Here is a 19,503-nt window from a genome sequence, read left to right on the forward strand (position 1 = left end):
GTGTCTGCTTTCTGCACTTCCTGGTGGGAGCAGGTTTAAAGGCAACAGAGCTGACCGCTGCTTACGCTTTTCAGGCAGCATTTAACTCTGTAAGACTAATAAACCTTGTCTCCCCCACCTTTTCCTCACTAAAACCACTCACTGTCACTAAAGATGGCCCAGATCCACCCGTGATAAACCAAGGTGCCAGAAACCACCGGCATTTTAACTGCTATGTCGTCAACACCTGTTCTGAGAACATACACACTAGCCAGGTCAGGGCACTCTCAGTATTACAGGACATTTCATAATTTTACTGCATGCTGCCCAGCACGCAACCCAATCATAGCTCCCAGCGCCAGCGCTACCAGTTGGATGCATTTCCTATAAATAGTAGCAAAGATGGGCTCCCTGTTCCATTTACACTCACCAGACACCACTAGCTTTACGTGGGGCAAAAATCAACACGTTTGAGGTTCATTTATTACAATGGGACAACTCAATAGGTGGCTAGTACAATGGTTATTGAGCAAGAACGAAATTAACCGTGACCTAGTTTCTGCCTCCTGAGTTTTTCTCTCTGGCTCTTTTGGATAATTCAGTTATAAACCCTAACTATGGAGCTGTGTATTCCAGGCTGTGTTCAATTTGCTCATTCAATCAGCCGCTGTTATTTGCCTCGGTTCCCAGAGCGCGTTGCTCTTCTCAGAAGCTGGTGGCCACGTGCATCTCTGATGTAATCAACCGGACGTTTCCTTTCTTCCAGAAATCTTTTTTCTTCTCATCAACAATCCAACCCCCCGTCACCTGAGCCGCTATCCGACATCTTAGCTTGTCTCATCTCATCATGTCTTGGACGCAAATTCTGCTCTGCATGAGTGCAGGGCCCAGTCAGTAGGAACCATGGGAGTCGAAGCCCCATAAGTGACTCTCTCCACAGGCCCGCCTTTCCCACCACATCCAGCACAAACTACTTGTCTTCATTTTTAGGGCCCATCTCCACCTTAGCTATCATCTCACATACATGACTGAGCTGCCAGCTCTGCCTCCACTCCCCCAGCACTGCCCACTTGGAGCGCTCATTGGTCTAATTTCTCATCTTTCTCCCATGCCACCTTTTATGTGTGGGAGGAGGAGCTCCCTGTAAAAATCTGCAAGACCATCTCGGTGTGCTCCAAATCCCGCCTTAAACCCCGCTTGGTTGTGATGCACCAATGGCTAGGCAGGGGACGCTGTGACTGCTGTTGGGTCCACTGATCATAACTGTTTCCCTGTTAGCGGGTGTTCCTTTCCCTCCCGCCCCCCAACCCCTGTCTGTTCATCGTATCCACCTGTTGGCTCTCGTCTTACAATCTGATTGTAAGTTAAATGGGGCAAGGACGGTCTTTCTGGTATGTATGTGCACAAGGGACCCTGACTGGGCCTTGCGGGTGTCACCTCAATACAAAGAGTACAAATAATTTTGGTGTGTAGATGGGAACCTAGCCATGTCCTTGATCCATGGTAGAGCTTTGGGAATCCGAGTTCCACGTAGCCGAGGGAGCCCCCTGACAGGCACAGGGAACTTAGTGCAAGATAGGGGCCTGAGGCTTTAGCCCAGATCAGAGACACAGTTATCTGCACTGTAAAATGGACCAGCGCTTTAATCACCTTGGGTGTCACCTGCGTCGTGAGCAGGTTCCTGGAATGTCCAAAGCTGCAGGGCAGATGGACATTTAGATTGTATGTTCCCCCAGTTAGTGAACGTGCCTGACTTTCTGTTTAATCAAATGCTGCGTGCATTTGCAGTGCCATCACAGCATATAAATCACCAGCTATAATAATAACCAGTATGATTAAAGGAGGAGTTTCAAAAGCACCAAAGAGAATTAAGAGCACAAGTCCCAATTATTTTTCAATGCAATTTGTGCTCCTAAATCCCTTATGTGCTTTAGAAAAATCTTCCCCATCATTCTTTCAGGCTCAGATTTTCCAAGACACTTTCAGGGCCATGTGGGTGCTTAACTGCTTTGTTCCAGAACTGTGCAGCCTTCTCCCTTCCCTCTTTTGAACGTTTCCCGGGGTAGCTTTCTCAGACAGCAACTTGTCTCTTAGATCCTCCTAGAACGCCTCCTGAGTCAACCTTAACCATGCCCAACATCTCTCCCCGACTACAGCCCTCTTCAGTTCTCTCTCCAAATGTGACTAAAGCCATGTTTAATAAATCCAGAATCTGAAACGCTACTCTGGAGTTGGCTGCCTGCCAAGACTTTATCATAAGATAACAACTTGTGTGGCAGGACAATGCCAGACTAGACAGAGCTTTAAATGAAAACTATATGGCTTATTAGCACTGGGGCCAGCGTCACATGCTCTGCTTCTTAGGCAGGACTCCTGGGTTGGTGGCAGAGCTGAAAGGGTGGAAGTGTATAAACAGCAGCGCTTCTCCGTGCAAAGGTCTTATTCTCACGTCACTTTCGTTTCCTTTCAGTTGGTTCTGACTTATCATAAAGCACCATGAAACAGAGGCAGTCGCAGGGCCTGATCTTCACCCGGGCAACTCCACTGAAGTCAAATGGATTGCAGGGGTATAACTAAGGACAGGATTAACTTGTGCTCATAAGCAAAAGGCAGCAACTGTCCTCCCTGTTTGATATGCAGCCCTCTGTTCCCAGTGCTAGGAGAGCCTCTTGGCTGGAAGGGAATAATCAATCCCATCGCTCCATCTCAGCTCAGGGATGAGCTGAGTCCCCCAGGAAGGACAGGACAATGCAGGTTCTTTCCCTCTCTCCCTAAAGAGTGCCATCTGTCCCCTCAGTCTCCTTCTCCTCTCTGGGGCTGGGTGTAATCTGTGCTATGAGGTGTGCAGACGTCATGGGCAGATAAGCAATATTTTGACACTTTTAGGGATGCTTCACCCAAGAAACTAGCATTTGGAGCATCACAGCGGCATCTCAAGACATATTTAATCTTGCCTCAGTGCGTGGGGGAGGATGTACTGGGTGATCTCTCGAGATCACTTCCAGCCCTGCATATCTATGACTATCTTCTTCCAGGAGCAGAGGAGCCATTTCTCATATTGACGCATCTACCAGAATAGCCTCCCATGTCCTGTGCGCCACACAGTCTCCTCCTTCATATCCCTCCTTCCCCAGCCCAGACCTTGCTCTGGATGCTGCCACCAAACCTTAATATATTGTAGTAAGCTGCATACATAACGCTAAGGACGTCACGATCTTTCACTGTTGCAACCTTCGTTCTTCCATACCCACTTCCTCCACCCTTTTTCACTTCCCACTGAGGAAACTCCCGTTTCTGTTGTAAGATTCCTGGGACAGATCTTGCTTTGTTACTTAGCAATGAATTCCACCACTTGCAACTCTGGGGTTGCATAAATGGTCATTTTGAAACGTGAACCCTCTGGAATCCAGAAATAAAATTTACACATTAAAAAAAGGTTCGGAGATGAGCCAATTCTGAAAAGAGAGAAAAACATTATTATCTGTGTTAAAGCAGGGCCTAGAGCTCCCAACCAAGTTTGAGGCCGTTGTGCTAGGTGCTGTACAGACAGAGCCACAAGTGTTCTCTGCCCTGAAGAGCTTACAGTTCAAGTTGCTGAGCCTGCTAAAACTGACACACGTTGACTTCCAGGACACTAATCCAACATGGATTCCAGCCCGTGACAATCACTACACCACTCACTAAGAACAGCACAGATCCACCCCGGCACTCTTGTAGATCCAGAGATTTTAAGACCAGAAGGGATTATCATGACCGTCTAGTGTGACCTCCTGCGTAACACAGGCCAGAGATTGCACCCAGCAATTCCTGCACCTAACTCAACAACTTGGGGGTGAACTAGAGCGTGTCTTTTAGAAAGACACTCAGTGTTGATTTCAGGACTCCAAGTGATGGAGAATGTCCCACATCCCTTGGTAGAATGGTCCAATGGTCAATTAACCTCACTTTAAAAAATGTGCATCTTATTTTCCTTTTGAACTTCAATGAGCTCAGCTTCCTGAGAATGGATTGCGTGATGCCTTTGTCTACTAGATTAAAGAACCTTCTAGTATCAGATATCTTTTCCCTGTGTAGGTAATTGTAGACTGCAGTCAAGTCGCCTGTTAACCTTCTCTTGATAAACGAAATAGATTGAGCTCCTTTAATCTCTCGCCATAGGCATGTTTAACTCCTCACGACCAGCACTGTAGATGGCTCAGGCTGAGGCTTCTTCACAAAATTCCTAGTTAGGGAGGGAAGCTATGCAAAAGCCTTGAAGCCATGGACTGGAGTAAACAGTGCCTCGCAATATATTCAGCAAATGTCATAACATGCAAGGTATTATTAGGACAGTGCAAACCAGAGCAATTCAGGAGGAAGGGGAAGATATATTTCCTGGGCCGGGAAGCTGCTGAAGGTCTAGAAGAAGACCTTGGGGACAGATGGTTTAGAATAGAGTGTCACTGACTTCCCCCCCGGCCGCAGATAAATCACCACAGAACTAGGACCTTGCAGGGTGATTTGAGTGAGGAAAAGAGTGATTCTCCCTAGCACCTGTACAAATAAATCGCTGGGCCCAATACACTCCGGCAAAGTCCTTGGTGGCTCTGTTGGTCCCAGCCGCTGTTGGTGTCCCTCATGGGCTCTATGTTTTTTGCCGCCCCAAGCACGGCAGGCAGGTGGCTTTCGGTGGCGTGCCCACGGGCGGTCCGCTGGTCACGCGGATTCGGCGGCGCGCCTGTGGGAGGTCCGCCAGGGCCGCGCCATCGGCGTCCCCACCTCTGAATTGCCGCCGAAGCCACAGGACTGGCAGGTCCTCCCGCAGGTGCGCCGCTGAAAGCCGCCTGCCTGCCGCCCTCACAGTGACCGGCAGGCCGCCCCCCACCGCTTGCCGCCCCAGGCACGCGCTTGCTGCGCTGGTGCCTGGAGCCGCCCCTGGGCATGAGGGCACCATCCCAGTCCCCAGAGTCACATACGCCCCCAGTCCCAACTTCATCCCCTCAGATCCCCCCACCATTTCCATTCCCCCAAAGCCCCCTCCTCCCAAGTCCCCCTCCCCCCCAGCTCCAGCACACCCCCTCCCACCTCTAGATCCCCCTAATTCCAAGGCAGTTCTAGCTTCGTCGGGCGGTGCGTGTCCCTTTAAATCCCAGGCTTCTTCCCCTGACCAATCACAGGCGGGATCCCCGTACAGCGACGGGGACAAGACTGGCCTCCGGCCAGAGCCAGCTTTCCCTAGCCCTCTCCTTGGCCCCGCCTTCCCCCCCGCCCCGTCTCCCGATTGGCGAACCTGGAAAGAAGCGCCTCCTCCCACCCCTCCCTGCGTCCAATGAGAGCGCTTGAAGGATTCGGAGTGCTGCGGGGATTGGTGGCTGGGCCAGGCCAATCGGGACGCGGCGGGTCGGGTATATAAAGCGGCTCCGGGGACCCAGGCGACTGCGGTGTTCAGCGTAGCCGGCGCGCAGCAGGGGGAGTTCGGGCACGGTGCCGGCTCACACGGGTTCTCCTCAGCCTCCCCTCCGGAAGTTTCCCCTCAGAATTGTTGGGGGTTTTTTTTAAGCCCCTCACTTCCGGTTGTTTTCTTGTCCGCTTCCGCGTGACTTCGGCTCGGCTTCCGGCGGCGTTTCCCAGGAGCGGCGGGGGGCGGGTTGCGATGCTGTCAGAGGGGGCGCCCGGGGCTGGCGGCTCGGAGCGGCCCGGCGGCCGGTTCAGCGTCCTGAGCTGGGAGCAGGTGCAGCGGCTGGACCAGATCCTGGGCGAGGCTGTCCCCATCCACGGCCGGGGCAACTTCCCCACCCTGTCCGTGCGGCCCCGCAGGATCGTGCAGGTGAGGGGGGGGGGGCGCGGTGTCCCTCAGCCTCCCGGCGGGGTAGGGGGTCCAATGCTGGCTAGTGCCAGCCCCTGACAAGGGGGCGGGGGGGTCCCTTGCCATGCATGGCCCTGGGGAGGGGGGCGCCTGGCTCCCCACTGTGCACAACACTGGGGGGAGGGGTGCCTGGTGCCCCCCCACTGGCTCCCCACTATGTATGGGGGTGGGGGATGCCTGGCTCCCCATTGTGCACAACACTGGGGGGGAGGGGTGCCTGGTGCCCCCCCACTGGCTCCCCACTATGTATGGAGGAGGGGGCGCCTGGCTCCCCATTGTGCACAACACTGGGGGGGAGGGGTGCTCCCCACTATGTATGGAGGAGGGGGTGAGGGGTGCCTGGATCCCCACTCTCCATGGTATGGTGGGGAGGGACCACTGGCTCCCCAGTGTGACATAATGGTGGGGAGGGTCCCTTGTGCACGGTGCTGGCAAAGGAGGGGGCCTTGTAGGCCCTCCTGCAACCCGCCTCCCTGTTAAAGGTCACCCCTGTCCTGTAGAAGTGTGCGGTGGCTCCTGCCCAACGTTGCTCATGGGCCAAAGCGGATCTGCTGCAGTCCTTCACGCTGGGCTGTTGGAAGCCAGCAGATCAGCTAGCAAGGCTGGGCTCAAAGGGTCCCCCCTACATGAGGATTGTGACTTGGCAAAGGCAGCGCTTCCAATGGGAGCTGTTCTGACCCGCTCCTGTTTGAGAAACTGCCATGGGGATGGGAGGGAGCTGTGAGATGCAGAGACCCAGTATTTTCTGCCAAAGGGTGTTTCCCTCTCCAGAACAACTTGTGTTTAAATCCCCCTGCTTGATGGGAGACAGACTGCATGTTTGGGCAAGGGCAGTTCCTCCATAGTCCAGCATGCTATGGAGCTACCTGAAACTCATCCAGTTTTTCCAAACCAGCTGGTAGGCTCCCTGCATAGGAAAAGGAGGTCACAAGAAACTTTAAAGGCCACTGTTGACTCTCTGATTTTTCATACGCAGTTTGTGCAGAAGTTTTGGACTCTGCTCTGATGAGGCTGGTCCTGCGCTTGCTCTCTCTGTCTGCTTATATGGGGCTTGAAATCTGCTAGCAGAAAATAAAACTGCTGAGACAGTGATATCCAGTCTCTCACCCTTGGCATCTTGCCACCCAGGCTCAGGAATTCTCCAGCTGAAGCAAATATTTCTCTTAGCCGAAGCTAAGATGGTAGATTTTTCACTCTACATCCATCTCTTACTATGCAAGGCCTCTGGTTCTTGCTGCTACCTCACCCAGACTGAAGCACATGATGTACAGGAAACCGAGGGGTCATCACAGGCAAAGTCGTTCAGTATTGCCTTCGGATTAGATTCCCTGTATCAGTTAACATTCTTCTGCGTCTTGGCTTGTCCCTTGATTTCATGTTGACATTTCCCTGTTAACCTAAAAACTCAGTCTTGGATCCTGGACATCCTGCATTAACCTAATATCTTAATCATGTAAATGGTAAATAGCAAAGTTCATTTAGAACTGCCACATCGGTAGAGGGCAACATGGGACTACTTTACTGCACATATTAAAACCAGATGTTTGTAATAACTAAATTCAGATTCCATCAGCCCAGGCTAGGTTCTGTAAGGCCATGAGATCCTTTACCATAGGATAGATGCAGCAGGTATGGCAAAAAAAGCACTAATGGGCACCTCAACTAGTCTCTGAATTTTTTCCGCTGCTTAAAGCAGTACAGTTCAGCCTCAGTTGTCTGAATGTCAAGGGGCTATTGAATGTCGGGATTTGTCAATGTAAATTAATGCCGGGACCCGATGACCCCATCTCAGACTTCTGAAGTCTGAATAATGAAAGCTAAACTTTAGCTATGTAGGGACAAAGGGGTGCAATTAGTATTGCTCGCACAGTTACACCACTTACATTGACATTTAAGAGAAGGTGTTCTATTCCAATTTACTATTGGTGGATTTAGGACCACTAGGGACTTAATCTATAGTTTACTTTTGTTATAGTTGCTAATGGAGCAATGCTTAATGTGAAAGGATCACTGTTACCTTCCAACTTATTTTGAGTTGGCTTCTTTACCAAAACACTAGATTAAAAATGAATTGTAAATATAAGTTACTTCTCACTTAGGGCAGAGTAAACTGCCTATCAGCTTGTCCAGTGATTCAAGTTTGGTGCCAACTGGAGTTTCCCAGAGCTGCAAAATCTGGGTGGCAAAGATTGAAAGGGAGTGGCTATCTAAACCGTTTCCATAAAATACATTGTGCCTGTTGGAAACAAGGCCTTGTATTTTGTAAACCCTTCCTTAAAGGTTGCATCAAATTTAAGTGTCCTTCAATTCTTGTCAAAGTGACTTTAAACTGCATACTCTATGCCAGTGGTCTACAAACTGTGGGTCACAACCCAGTACTGGGTCGCCGTGGCTCTGGTCAGCACTGGCAGCCGAGCTGTTAAAAGTCCCGTCAGCAGTCCTGCCCAGCTAAGGCAGGCTAGTCCCTACTGGTTTTAACACCGTGCTATGCCCTGGAAGCAGTCAGCAGCAGGTCCGGCTCCTAGGTGGGGAGGCCACCGTGCTATGCCCTGGAAGCAGTCAGCAGCAGGTCCGGCTCCTAGGTGGGGAGGCCACGGGGCTCCATGTGCTGCCCCCGCCCCGAGCACCAGCTGGGCAGAGCCTGTGGGTGAGAGCCATATGGAGCCACTTGTGTGCCTCTACTTAGGAGTTGCTGCTAGCTGCTTCCGGGGCATAGAGTGGTCCGTGGTGCCAGGACAGGCAAGAAGCCTGCCTTAGCACCCCCGCTGTGCCACTGACTGAGAGCCGCCCGAGGTAATCCCCCTGCCCCAGCCCTGAGCCTCTCCAAACCCTTCATCCCTGGCCCCACTCCAGAACCTGCACCCCCAGCCCAGAGCCCCCTTATTCCTGATCCCACCCCGCAGCCCTCACCCCTGAGCCCATTCTACATCCCCAGCTCTGAGTTGCAGGCATCAGCAATTTTCTTCAACTGGGTAACCAGGGGCGGGGAACCCTATGAAAACCACTGTTCTATGCCATATCTAATCTTCCCAAATTAACAGGGATTGGTTAACCATAAAGTAATAACCACAGTGCTTTAATATTGCACTTTTCATATAGAAATAGCAACATTCACAGCTTAGCAGAAAGGCTTGCCATACCATTTGAGGGCTTCAGGAGATGCAGAGTTCTATCACTAGATTGAACAAGTGCCCCATGGCTTAGTGGTCTCTGCATTTGCACTATGGTGGATCCTTGAGTCTCCATTTGTGCATCAGGTACACACATCTTCCACATAGCAACCGTATTAGGATGTTGGTTGTCGGTAGTTCAAATAAGCTGCTGCGTATTCACGGAAGGGAGGCTTCTTCATTCCTTAGTAATGACTCATCAAATGTAAAATCAAGCATGTTGGCTTCTAATTAAAAAGCCTGTTCACAAACCAAACTGGCTTTCACAAGAAACTAATCTAGGATTTCGAGATCTCTACCTCTTGGAGTACTTGGCTTAAGTTTGGAAATTGAGCAAATTGCTTTGTATTAAAAAAGGCATTTTCAAATGCCATGTGACTTCAGCTAATAAAGAGCCCTTATGGTTATGCTAACTCAATTGGACCTCCAAATTTTGTTGAAGTGCAAATATATGATATGAAAGATTTAATGACGCAAATGATAGGAAGCTATTAGTGCAAAGCTTGATTTTGTCTAGAGCAGTGGAAAGCTGACACTGGCAGAAGCTCGATATCTAGCATCAAATATTCCACCAGTTGTGAAACTTAATATCCAGAGCAGTAACTAAACTAAAGTGAAACTTTCTTCCTTTAGTCTTAGCTGTGTGATAGCAGATTAAAGGATGTTTACAATCTTGCCACTAGCAACTTACTGTATATACTGAGGACAGTAATTCTGACCAGGCACATTGGCAGTCTCAGAGTTTAGGTCTGAGTAATTTGAAACAAGTAACCTAAAAAGGCAGTCACTTTGTAATGCTTGGTTATATATAACCAGCTACTCAAATGATGTAGAGAATACCAGGCCAAAATACAGGCAGGTTTTGTTAGTGCCTGCCACCTGATTGTCAGAATTGCTCAGCTGTACCATATATAGTGAGGTACTCTGTGCTGCTGACCTGCTTCTGATGAAACGGACAATCCTCTTAGGGAACACTTGTCTATCCCCCTGTATGCTTTATCCTAGTGCTAGCAGTGAGTAATAGATTTCAAATGCTCTTGTCCCTCTACAGTTGGGACAACAGATCCTACTACTCGTATCCAGTCTTCTGCATGGGCAGGTATCATTTGGAACAGTGCGGTGTGATCCATGAGAGAACACTGACTCTCCAGATGTTTGAATCCTACAAGGCTTGGTTCAAAAAAACTAGATAAATTCATGGAGGATAGTTCCCTCAATGGCTATTAGCCAGGATGGGTAGGGATGGTGCCCCAGCCTCATTGCCAGAAGCTGGGAATGAGTTACAGGATGGATCACTTGGTGATTCCCTGTTCTGTTCATTTCCTCTGGGGCACCTGGCATTGGCCATGGTCAGAAGACAGGATACTGGGCTAGATGGACCTTTGGTCTGACCCAGTCTGGACATTCTTATGTTCGATTTGTGCCTAATCCTGTTGCCATTCTTATAAATTAGAATTCCTCATTGACTTCAGTTGGAGCAGGATTGTATTAGGCAGCTGGACGCACAGCCAGTGTACTACCTTCATGGGCAGTTAGTGTTTTAAACTCTTCTGGCCATGAGCATTCGGACTATTCAGAGAACTGCAGCCATAAACCCCCTGGATTTCAGAGAGCAGGGATGTTGAATCCTGGATCCAAAACATCTTCTAGGTCTTGGGATGAATCTAAACCCAACAGGGGGTTGAGTTCCTATTACTTGTATGCAGCAAAGACTTTGAGTCTGGTCCTGACTCTGCATCAGTCTTCTTGACCCATATCTAATACTAGACTGACTAGTGTAAAACTGTAGCCCCTACATCATATTCAAAATAATATGCACGTGGGGGGAAGATACAATTTTGTAACTCTGGTCTAACATACATTCACTGTGATTGACCATAATTGGTATGAAGTTTCTTACTTTATACGCTGAACTTATTTGACTCGATTATAAACAATGCCTAAATAGAAAGCATTGAACGGGAGATGGAAATGTCCACACAGTATGTGAAAATGAGTGACCTAGTTATGCATGGCCTGGAAATCTGGTTGAGCTTACTACTAACTACTTAATTGGACCTAAAATTAATCTACTTGACGTGTCGGTAAGGGGGCATGCACTGGTGGGGATTTGACATCTCTAATAGTAGATGGCTTACTTGTTCCCTGTGACTTGATATGTGAATCTTACAATTTGGCAGCGAGTCCAGGCGAACGTCCAACTTAGCTCCAGTAGCTCCTGCCAGAGAGTAACTAGGAAATGCCAGCATAAGAACCACATCTTGTAAAATCACAAGTGTGTAAAGTTGTAAAATTCCATGTTTTCCAACATTCACCAGAATACCCTCTACTTGCTTGAAAGTGCTGTTGCAGACAGGCGATACTAGCCTTAGCAAAACTAGCTGATATAAAGTAGTGTCATTTTGATACCATTAACCTTCCAGTAAGTATTGGTGGCTCTCTAACTTCCTGTTAAGCGTGATCCAAAAGGGAATTCTTAGTCTCGTTCATGGGCCTGACACGTATTGGTTGGTGGGAGACCCTGTCCAGCTGGAAAAGGAAGAGTCACCATCAGAACTAGGTACTTTAACTGAAGGGCAGCATTAGGATTAGTTGAAACTCTATAGCTAGCTTCCACTTAACTAGGAAAACTTTACTTGACTGGAACTGGTTCCAGTTAGTTCAGCCACAACTTTGAAAGTATTTGTTCTGGAAGAGTCCCTCTTGGGGCCCCAACACTTCAGTAATTTCAGGGGCACATTAGGCAAATCAACTTGAGGACTAGCTTTTTTGGAGGGGGGGAGGTAGGATTCTTAGGCTTTCTTGATGTTGGTTTCACAGCCTTAATTTTCAACTTTTTTGTCTGAATAACCTGATATTAAAGGAAGATGAATCTGTGCCAAAGTTCTCAGTTTGAGGTCCTGATTGTGTGTAATATAGAGCTCAAATGTTTTGCTAAGAGGAAGTTACCATCCTCAATTGCTAGCTGATGTCTGGAATAGGTAGTTCATATTTTATGATCTTGGGGTTATTTCAGCCTAATGCATGTTTAAGTCATCAGGAAAGTGATTCAGCTTCATATTAAATGAACAAAGCTTCAAAGGTGTTGTATATGTGGGTGTGTCCATATTGAGGCGGCAGGATTAAAATTGCTCAAGGTAACAACACCTGTTAGATTAAAAGCTGCCTCTTAAACCTGGCAAGGTGTCAAATGCAAAACACTGACACACTGGAAATTATTAGGATACACTTGCTAGTTAAGACATGAACTTGCACACTCATGGCAAGTGCGTTTCAGCAACTCTAGCTTCTTAGTTTGCCTTTGAGCCTTGGCAAGGTTAGGAGAACTTCTAAAACATGTACAAATACAGCTACTCCAATCAAATAAAAATTGGGACTTCACTGTTTTGGCATTTGGGCACTTCTCCCTGGATCAGTTGCAGTTCCAGATTAATGAGCCAAAACTGTTACCTAAGACTCTCATTTGATAAGAATCAAGAGACTTGAGGAAACAGATCTCACACTGAACCTGCTCAGACAGTTGCTGCCTGGAGATAATTGGGTGGGAGCAGTTAACAGCTGTAGAACAGAAGCAGGAGAACAGATGCTCACTTTCTGCCAGGAGCACGCCAATGTAAGAACAAGCAGCTGAGGCTCCTTTTAAATCCAGTGACTGCTGCAAACATGGAGCCTTTTGAAGTGTGTAGGTCTCTCTAGCCTTTCTCTCTGGAGTACCTCCAAGCTTCTCTGTCTGTAATAGGAATGATAACCCGTCTCCTTCTGTTATGCTGGCATGACCTACTTCAACATGCAGGCCCAATTTCAGTTCTAACATCCCATTCTAAGAACACCACCTTAGTACTATATAGACAATGACACGCGTGCGCTCTCTCTCTCTCTCTGTATCTCAGGTGGTCCGCAGCCGTCTGGAAAAGAAGGGAATTGCCGTCCATAATGTCAGGTTGAATGGCTCAGCAGCTAGCCACGTCCTACATCAAGATAGTGGCCTAGGGTACAAAGACTTGGACCTCATTTTTTGTGTGGATCTGAAGAGTGAGGATTCTTTCCAGCTAGTAAAAGATGTGGTCATGGACTGTCTCCTGGACTTCCTCCCAGAAGGAGTAAACAAAGACAAGATCACCCCCATGACTCTGAAGGAGGCATATGTGCAGAAACTAGTGAAAGTATGTAATGAAACAGACCGCTGGAGCCTTATATCACTGTCTAATAACAGTGGGAAAAATGTGGAACTCAAATTTGTGGACTCTCTCAGACGGCAGTTTGAGTTCAGCGTGGACTCCTTCCAGATCATATTGGATTCGCTGTTACTATTCAGAGAGTGTTCAGAGAACCCCATGTCTGAGAACTTCCACCCCACAGTCACTGGGGAAAGCATGTATGGGGACTTTGGGGAAGCAATGGACCATCTCAGGAGCCGAATCATCGCCACCAGGAACCCAGAAGAAATCAGAGGTGGTGGGCTTCTGAAGTACTGCAATCTCCTGGTGAGGGGGTTTAAGCCCAAGTCGGAAGTAGATATGAAGGCGCTACAGAGATACATGTGCTCCAGGTTTTTCATAGACTTTTCTGACATTGGAGAACAGCAGCGGAAGCTTGAGTGTTACCTTCAGAGTCACTTTGTTGGGATGGAGAGCAAAAGGTATGACTGCCTAATGACCCTGCACCGGGTGGTGAATGAGAGTACAGTGTGCCTGATGGGACACGAAAGGAGGCAAACTCTGAACCTCATTGCCATGCTGGCTGTGAGGGTGCTGGCTGAGCAGAACATCATCCCGACAGTAACCAATGTGACCTGCTACTATCAGCCAGCACCGTACGTCAGCGAAATAAACTTCAACTACTACGTCACCCATGTGCAACCCCTTCGGCCTTGCAGTCACTCCTACCCAACATGGCTTCCTTGTAACTGAGCGTGGACAATGCTCGCCAGGATCTGTATGCCAGGGTGTTCCCTGGCCTTGGCAGCCTTCTGGAAGAACTGTGACAAAAGGCAATATACTGGACTCTTTCTCAAGAGTTTCTTGTTCCCAAGTTTGTTTGGAACTAGCTGTGTCTGCTGTACGCTGTGGAGATTGGATGTGCAGTGTTATGGAAACTGTAGATGATCCAAGATGTTTACAGGAAGACTTATGAATTATGTAGGCAATGGGGGAGTTAGGGGGGATTGTAGGGTTAGATTAAAGGTAGAGCTGCACTGCCCTGAAATGCAAATCAGTCTGAATTTCCTTTTCGTGCAGGAGGTGTTAAGGGTTGTGCAGACTCATGGTTTCTGAAGATAGAAGCCAGAGTGGCTGATTCCTTTGAAGGACCAAAGAATCCTGTTAAGTGCCTGTAACAATATAAAGACGACTGTACTGTAAACCTTTATTTTTTTTGGTCAGGGGCTGAGGTCCCTAAGTGCTTGTGTGGGGATGTCTCAAGATGAAAATGTGTTTTGTTTTGGATGGGAGGGGGTCATTTGATCATTTCTAGTAACATAACAAACAGATGTTGGATTGCAGGTTACGTGTTGCTAAGGCTTTTGGCATGGCTTGCTGCTTGTGAAGGTCCAGCTTAATAGTATCTCATAATAGTCAAAGCTGAGTCACACAGAGGTGGGGGTTGGCATTGAATGTATATGTCTAAATGTAACATGGGACACTGGGGCTGGGGAAGAATTGCGTTGCAGAGAATGCTGGGCAGAGCTTTATGGAAATGGGAAGCGGAGACCTATCCAAGTATCCACTAAAAAGCGCCAAAATCTGCAGTGCCAAAATTCTCAGCTAACTTTTGTGTACCTAAACAGCAACGCAAGGGCTGTGTTTGGGAGTCTGCCCTAGGTTATACTAATACAAAGCTGTATTCCTTCTAGGGAATTTGAAATGCTGCTACTCTTTGGCATGCAGTGTGGTTTTAATGCACAAACAACCAGTGGCCAGCTGGGCTATCTGGGAAAGGCCAGGATTGTCCTGAAGCACAAAGCAACTATTGGCTAGTCAAACCATTAACCGTAGCAGTTGATTTTATGTAGGCTGGAGCCAGTTTTAGGTCAAATGCTTCAAGCCCTGTCGCTTCAGTATTCGATTCAGTCTTGGAGCTCTAGCAGATTCTCTTGATACTAACCTGCCTTGGCTAGAGAAGAAATCTGCCTTTCTGTGCCCTTGGTCCTTTTTGTCAAAAGCAGCCTGTTTTTCAGCTACACAATTCCACATCTGAGCAACAGATGTATTTTACATTCGTAATCTCATTAGAAATGAAAGATGATTTCTTTTGTGTATAAAACAAACAAAAAAAACCAAAAACTCCTTAAGTTTGGCTTTAGGAAAAGGTATGTCCTTTTTAAAAAAAAAAAAAAAAAAAAAATCAAAACAAACCTTTATGCCTGAGAGCATTTTGATGTATCTTATGCAAATGTTCTGCCTCTGAAGTTGTGGTGTGTGTGTATAGAGTACAAACAGTCCTGCCCTGAGTTGTCTGGATTGCTTACCCCTTCTTTTGCAACATCACATTTTGAGACTTAACTATGCATGGGTTGTGAAGCTGGTACAACTGAGACATCAGGCATCTTCTGCTCAAAAAGAGAAGTGCGCAGCTCTGGGAGTACACAACACTAGTCACTTCATGGTGCTTCTTCAAAGACAAATATACTTGAGTATTTTTACTAACTTGTTTTCTGGTTGTTATAAAACTGTACCACAGCTGGGCAGACTGAACAATCTAATAAAGATTAGATACTTGGAATATGTATAACCAGAATTTTACCTTCTTGCGTGGGGGGGGAGTGTGCAGGGGAGGGAGGGTTGGAGCTTGTGAATGCATTTCTCTGAATACTAACAAGCTTAAACAAATCTTCTCCAACTTTGCTTCTTTCATCTTTATCCAGTAAGAATGGTGAAGAACAGGGCCCTGCCACTACCTGTCGTAGTTTGTAGGTTTAACAATGACCTCATGCTCTCAGATTGTACAGGTTTATTTACATGAGTAATCATGATACAACTTATGGGGTAAACTCTGCTACATATAACTTCTTGATGCCCAGAGCCTGCTTCCTGTTGCAATGCCTGACAGAGGGGTTTCAAATTGGTTTTTCCTGGTGCTGGAAAAACTGGTTTAAAGGCTGTTTTTTTGAAAACTAACTAGGATCTCTAGAGATGCAATCCTCACTCACTTTATGGGGAGATCTGGCTTTGAACTTTTTGTTAAACTTACGATTAACACAGCTGATCTGTAGCATGCTGCACTTCTTATTTTATTTTGGGCAGGGAGGCTTCTCTTGTACTCTTTTTACCACAAAGTGTGAAGGTAGATGAATTAAACTATGATCTTTCCAGGGCAGTGACAGAACTCCCTCTTTCTCTAACAGAATGTGAAGTTTCCCTACAACTAAAGGCTTGATTGGTGGGGGGGGAAACTTAAACAAAGGTTGCACTTTTGAATTGTGGCATGTGTGGGGTATGGCACTCTTGTGAATGGGAGTGGTTGATTCCTTGCAGTGTGATATGCTACCACTTGTAGAAAATCTGAAGATTCCTATAGTCTGGCACTCTTTTTATTTTGTTTCAAATGTGCATTTTTTTTTCTGCATCTGTATCACTTGTCATGCAATGGGCTTGACATAGACTCACTAGATTCTTTAGAATCTGTTACAAATAAATACAGTGTATTAAATTCAACAGATTTCTTGTTTGCTTCACACACCAAGGGTAGGGTAGCTTTAATATTTCAGGCCCTGCCCCCCCACTAAAAATGACTGATCAGTCTACAAATTGGATGAGCTGGCATGAGGTGTACACACAGTCCTTCAAAGAATCTGAATTCCAATCTTGGTGTCTAAATGCTCCCTGTTTGCACTTCAGGTAGTCTAGTCCCTAAAAGAGAGGCTACTCCAGAGGCTTGAGTACATGGCGGTAGGAAGAAAGTATGGCAACACCCAAAAAGATTTTTCTACTTCAGTATAGTGCACCCTTCCTTCCCTTGCAGCTTGTCCAATTACTGGTGGTGGGAGGGTGTTAAATGGCTAACAGTAGTTGGTAGGGAATAGCTTAGCCCACCATGTTGGCCCTCTGTGAAAATTGCATGGGGAGTATTTAAACGCTGCTGGTGGTGGTCTTACTAAGTGGCAGCAATGGACTGTAAAACACAGTGTAGCCTCACATGGGTTTAAAAAAAACTGCTCATCTCCCACAATGAGATGGGTGAACATGGTCTTACCCCCTCCCCCCAGGTGAGACATTAACACAGCTTAGATAGGTGCAAGAAAAGCTTAGGAGTTTAGCTCTCAATACGCAGCTCTCGGTGGGGGTGGGAGCTGTTCTGAAAATGCTGACAATGGCCATCTCTAGCCAGCCATGATACTTCTCCATTATGGGAACTTGAGCTGGAATAGCCTGAGGTTCAGTTACAGTAGCAGTGAACAGGCTGGCATGTCCAGCAGCAGAAACCGACAGCTTGAGGCCAAATCCCCCCTTTGTCACAAGTCCAATATGGTTACTGTCATGGGGCTGCTGCCAGCCTAACCCGGGCAAAACTGTGCCCCTTGCTGTCTCCCTACACCTAACCCTGCCTACAGGTGATGCATCTTGTTGGTATGTAACTTTCATGAACAAAAACTTCATCTCTAGTTCAAAACTCCTTTGAAACCCCCACCCCGCAAGTGTGCCTTCTCCTTGCCGGGGCTGGGAGAGAATCAAGTCCTTTTAAAAGTGATTCTCTCCGGTTCCTTTTTAGGTTGTCTTCTCCGTCCTGCCACTAGGTCCCACAATGACTGTTCATGAACTAGTGACTAAACTGCCTCTGTGCATTGGCCTGACCCTGAGCGGAGCAGCAAAACGCCTGACTGAGTTGCCCTTTCATTGTTGGAGCGGATCAAACTATACAAAAGGATGTTGGTGGAAAGTCCTAGTCGTTATCAGAGAGGAGCTATGGATGTTTACAGCTGAGATTTGGGTCCCTCTTGTTGAATCCAATAAAAATACATATTTTTCTCAAAACGTGGGGTCTCATTCTTGCTTTGAACAAAGGGGCACGTTACAGCTGCCAGTGAGGGATGACTGGGTGAGCTGTATTCAATGTGTGCACACACCTAAACTCCAGGGGTGGTGTCTCAGTGAAATCTTAGTCCTAGCTGGGTGGGGGAGGACACACCCAGTTCCAATAAGTCTTAAAACACCTGCTCTGGGCTTAGTTTCTCATTTGTAAAGAGGTGTCTTTCCTCGTGCAGCATATGGACCTAAACTGCCAAGCAAACGCAACAGTGCATCACCATGGAGCTCAGCATCCAGGGCCATGGGAGAGCCTCAGTTTTGCAGGGCTATGGAGGCAGCAGACCCAGTCTGATTCCCTGCAGACCAGGTATTATGCTAGTGTTGTAATGCCAGCGGAGGAGGTTCTGGCCATCATGAGCCATATGGTTCGCAAGGGGACAGCGGCAGTCCTGGTGGCAGGCTTGTTCTGATGACTGTATCACTTCTTGATCCTTGGTAAGGGTATTGCTCCCAAACTTGGCTGCTGGCTTTTCCACCACCAGTAGTAGGTGGTGCTAAGCACCCCCCCCCCCCAGCCTAAAGGAAAAGGACAGCAGTGTAATGTTGCCGGGGGCATCCATTTGCCATAAAACACCCCACACACATCTCTCCATTTGAGGCAATTGGTGGTAAATGCCTTTGCTAAGAGGGTTGTAGGTGTTCCCTCTTCAATCACGTCCCTCTGTTTTGGTGGTGCAGGGCTGGGGCAGTGGGTCCCTGGGGGCTGTGTCCTCTCAGCTCTCAAGGAGGTGGGGTGGCTGTGACTCAGAGTGCAGGGTTTATGTGCAATTTTAGTGAGCAGTTGCTCTCGGAGCAGCACAGCTGTCAGATTTATAGACCAAGATCTAAGTGGGATGGGCCAAGCTTGCGTCACAGGAGCTCAAAAGACGGTCCCAGAAGTCCCAAGTTGCTTCTCTTATTCGGGTGTCACCACTTTGCAGAGGCAGTTGTGGGCCAAATATGAGCCACCATAACCGCCTAAGCTGCTGCAGTGACGTTGGCTGGGTGTCAAATATAAATACAGAGTTGTCACCCCTACTCAGTGCCATTTAAAGGGAACTCACTGTATTTAATGAGAGGGAGACGGTTAACTGTATAGCTGAGGCCCGAGAATGAGAGTCAGATCTGGCGTCTCTTCTTAGCTCTGCCACAGATTTTATGTGGCCTTGGCTAAGTCATTTAACCTGTTTTCCCCATCTGTCCGTGGGGTAGGATTGCCTATGAGGCAGACCTGTTCTGACGCTTCAGGTCCACAGTAGAATAGCTCCAGTATTTCCGATGGGTTGGACTGTACAATCTACGGTCATCAAAATGCCTGTGGCTGCCATTTCTGCGGTTGGAGGGGACAGGCATCTCAGAAAATGAACAAACAGGGAGATCTGGGAGTCTCAGCCTGCTGCGAGGTAAGCCAGCTCCGTGTTTTAAAGACGCACAATCTTGTAACTCTCAGTTGCGTCCCTAGTCTTGGAGTTCAGAGGGTGTCACCCACTTATATTAATGCCTGCAA

General features: G+C 47.7%; 1 protein-coding gene across 1 annotated transcript; it reads left to right on the top strand.

Annotated features, from left to right (window-relative positions):
- The first annotated feature begins 5,390 nt into the window (after nt 1-5,390).
- Nucleotides 5,391-16,646, top strand: TENT5B (terminal nucleotidyltransferase 5B). Its single transcript, XM_039511704.1, has 2 exons — nt 5,391-5,785; nt 12,885-16,646. The coding sequence occupies exons 1-2, from the start codon at nt 5,612-5,614 to the stop codon at nt 13,902-13,904; spliced, it is 1,194 nt and encodes a 397-aa protein (XP_039367638.1). The 5' UTR covers nt 5,391-5,611; the 3' UTR covers nt 13,905-16,646.
- The last annotated feature ends 2,857 nt before the right edge of the window (nt 16,647-19,503 follow it).

The sequence above is a fragment of the Mauremys reevesii genome, linkage group 23 (assembly GCF_016161935.1).
Source record: "Mauremys reevesii isolate NIE-2019 linkage group 23, ASM1616193v1, whole genome shotgun sequence".
NCBI lineage: Eukaryota > Metazoa > Chordata > Testudines > Geoemydidae > Mauremys > Mauremys reevesii.

Excerpts from the sequence above, each read along its gene's own strand:
- TENT5B (XM_039511704.1), top strand. The coding sequence starts at position 5,612 with ATGCTGTCAGAGGGGGCGCCCGGGGCTGGCGGCTCGGAGCGGCCCGGC. Across the intron at positions 5,786-12,884 it reads GGCCCCGCAGGATCGTGCAG|GTGGTCCGCAGCCGTCTGGA; the intron begins GTGAGGGGGGGG and ends TCTGTATCTCAG.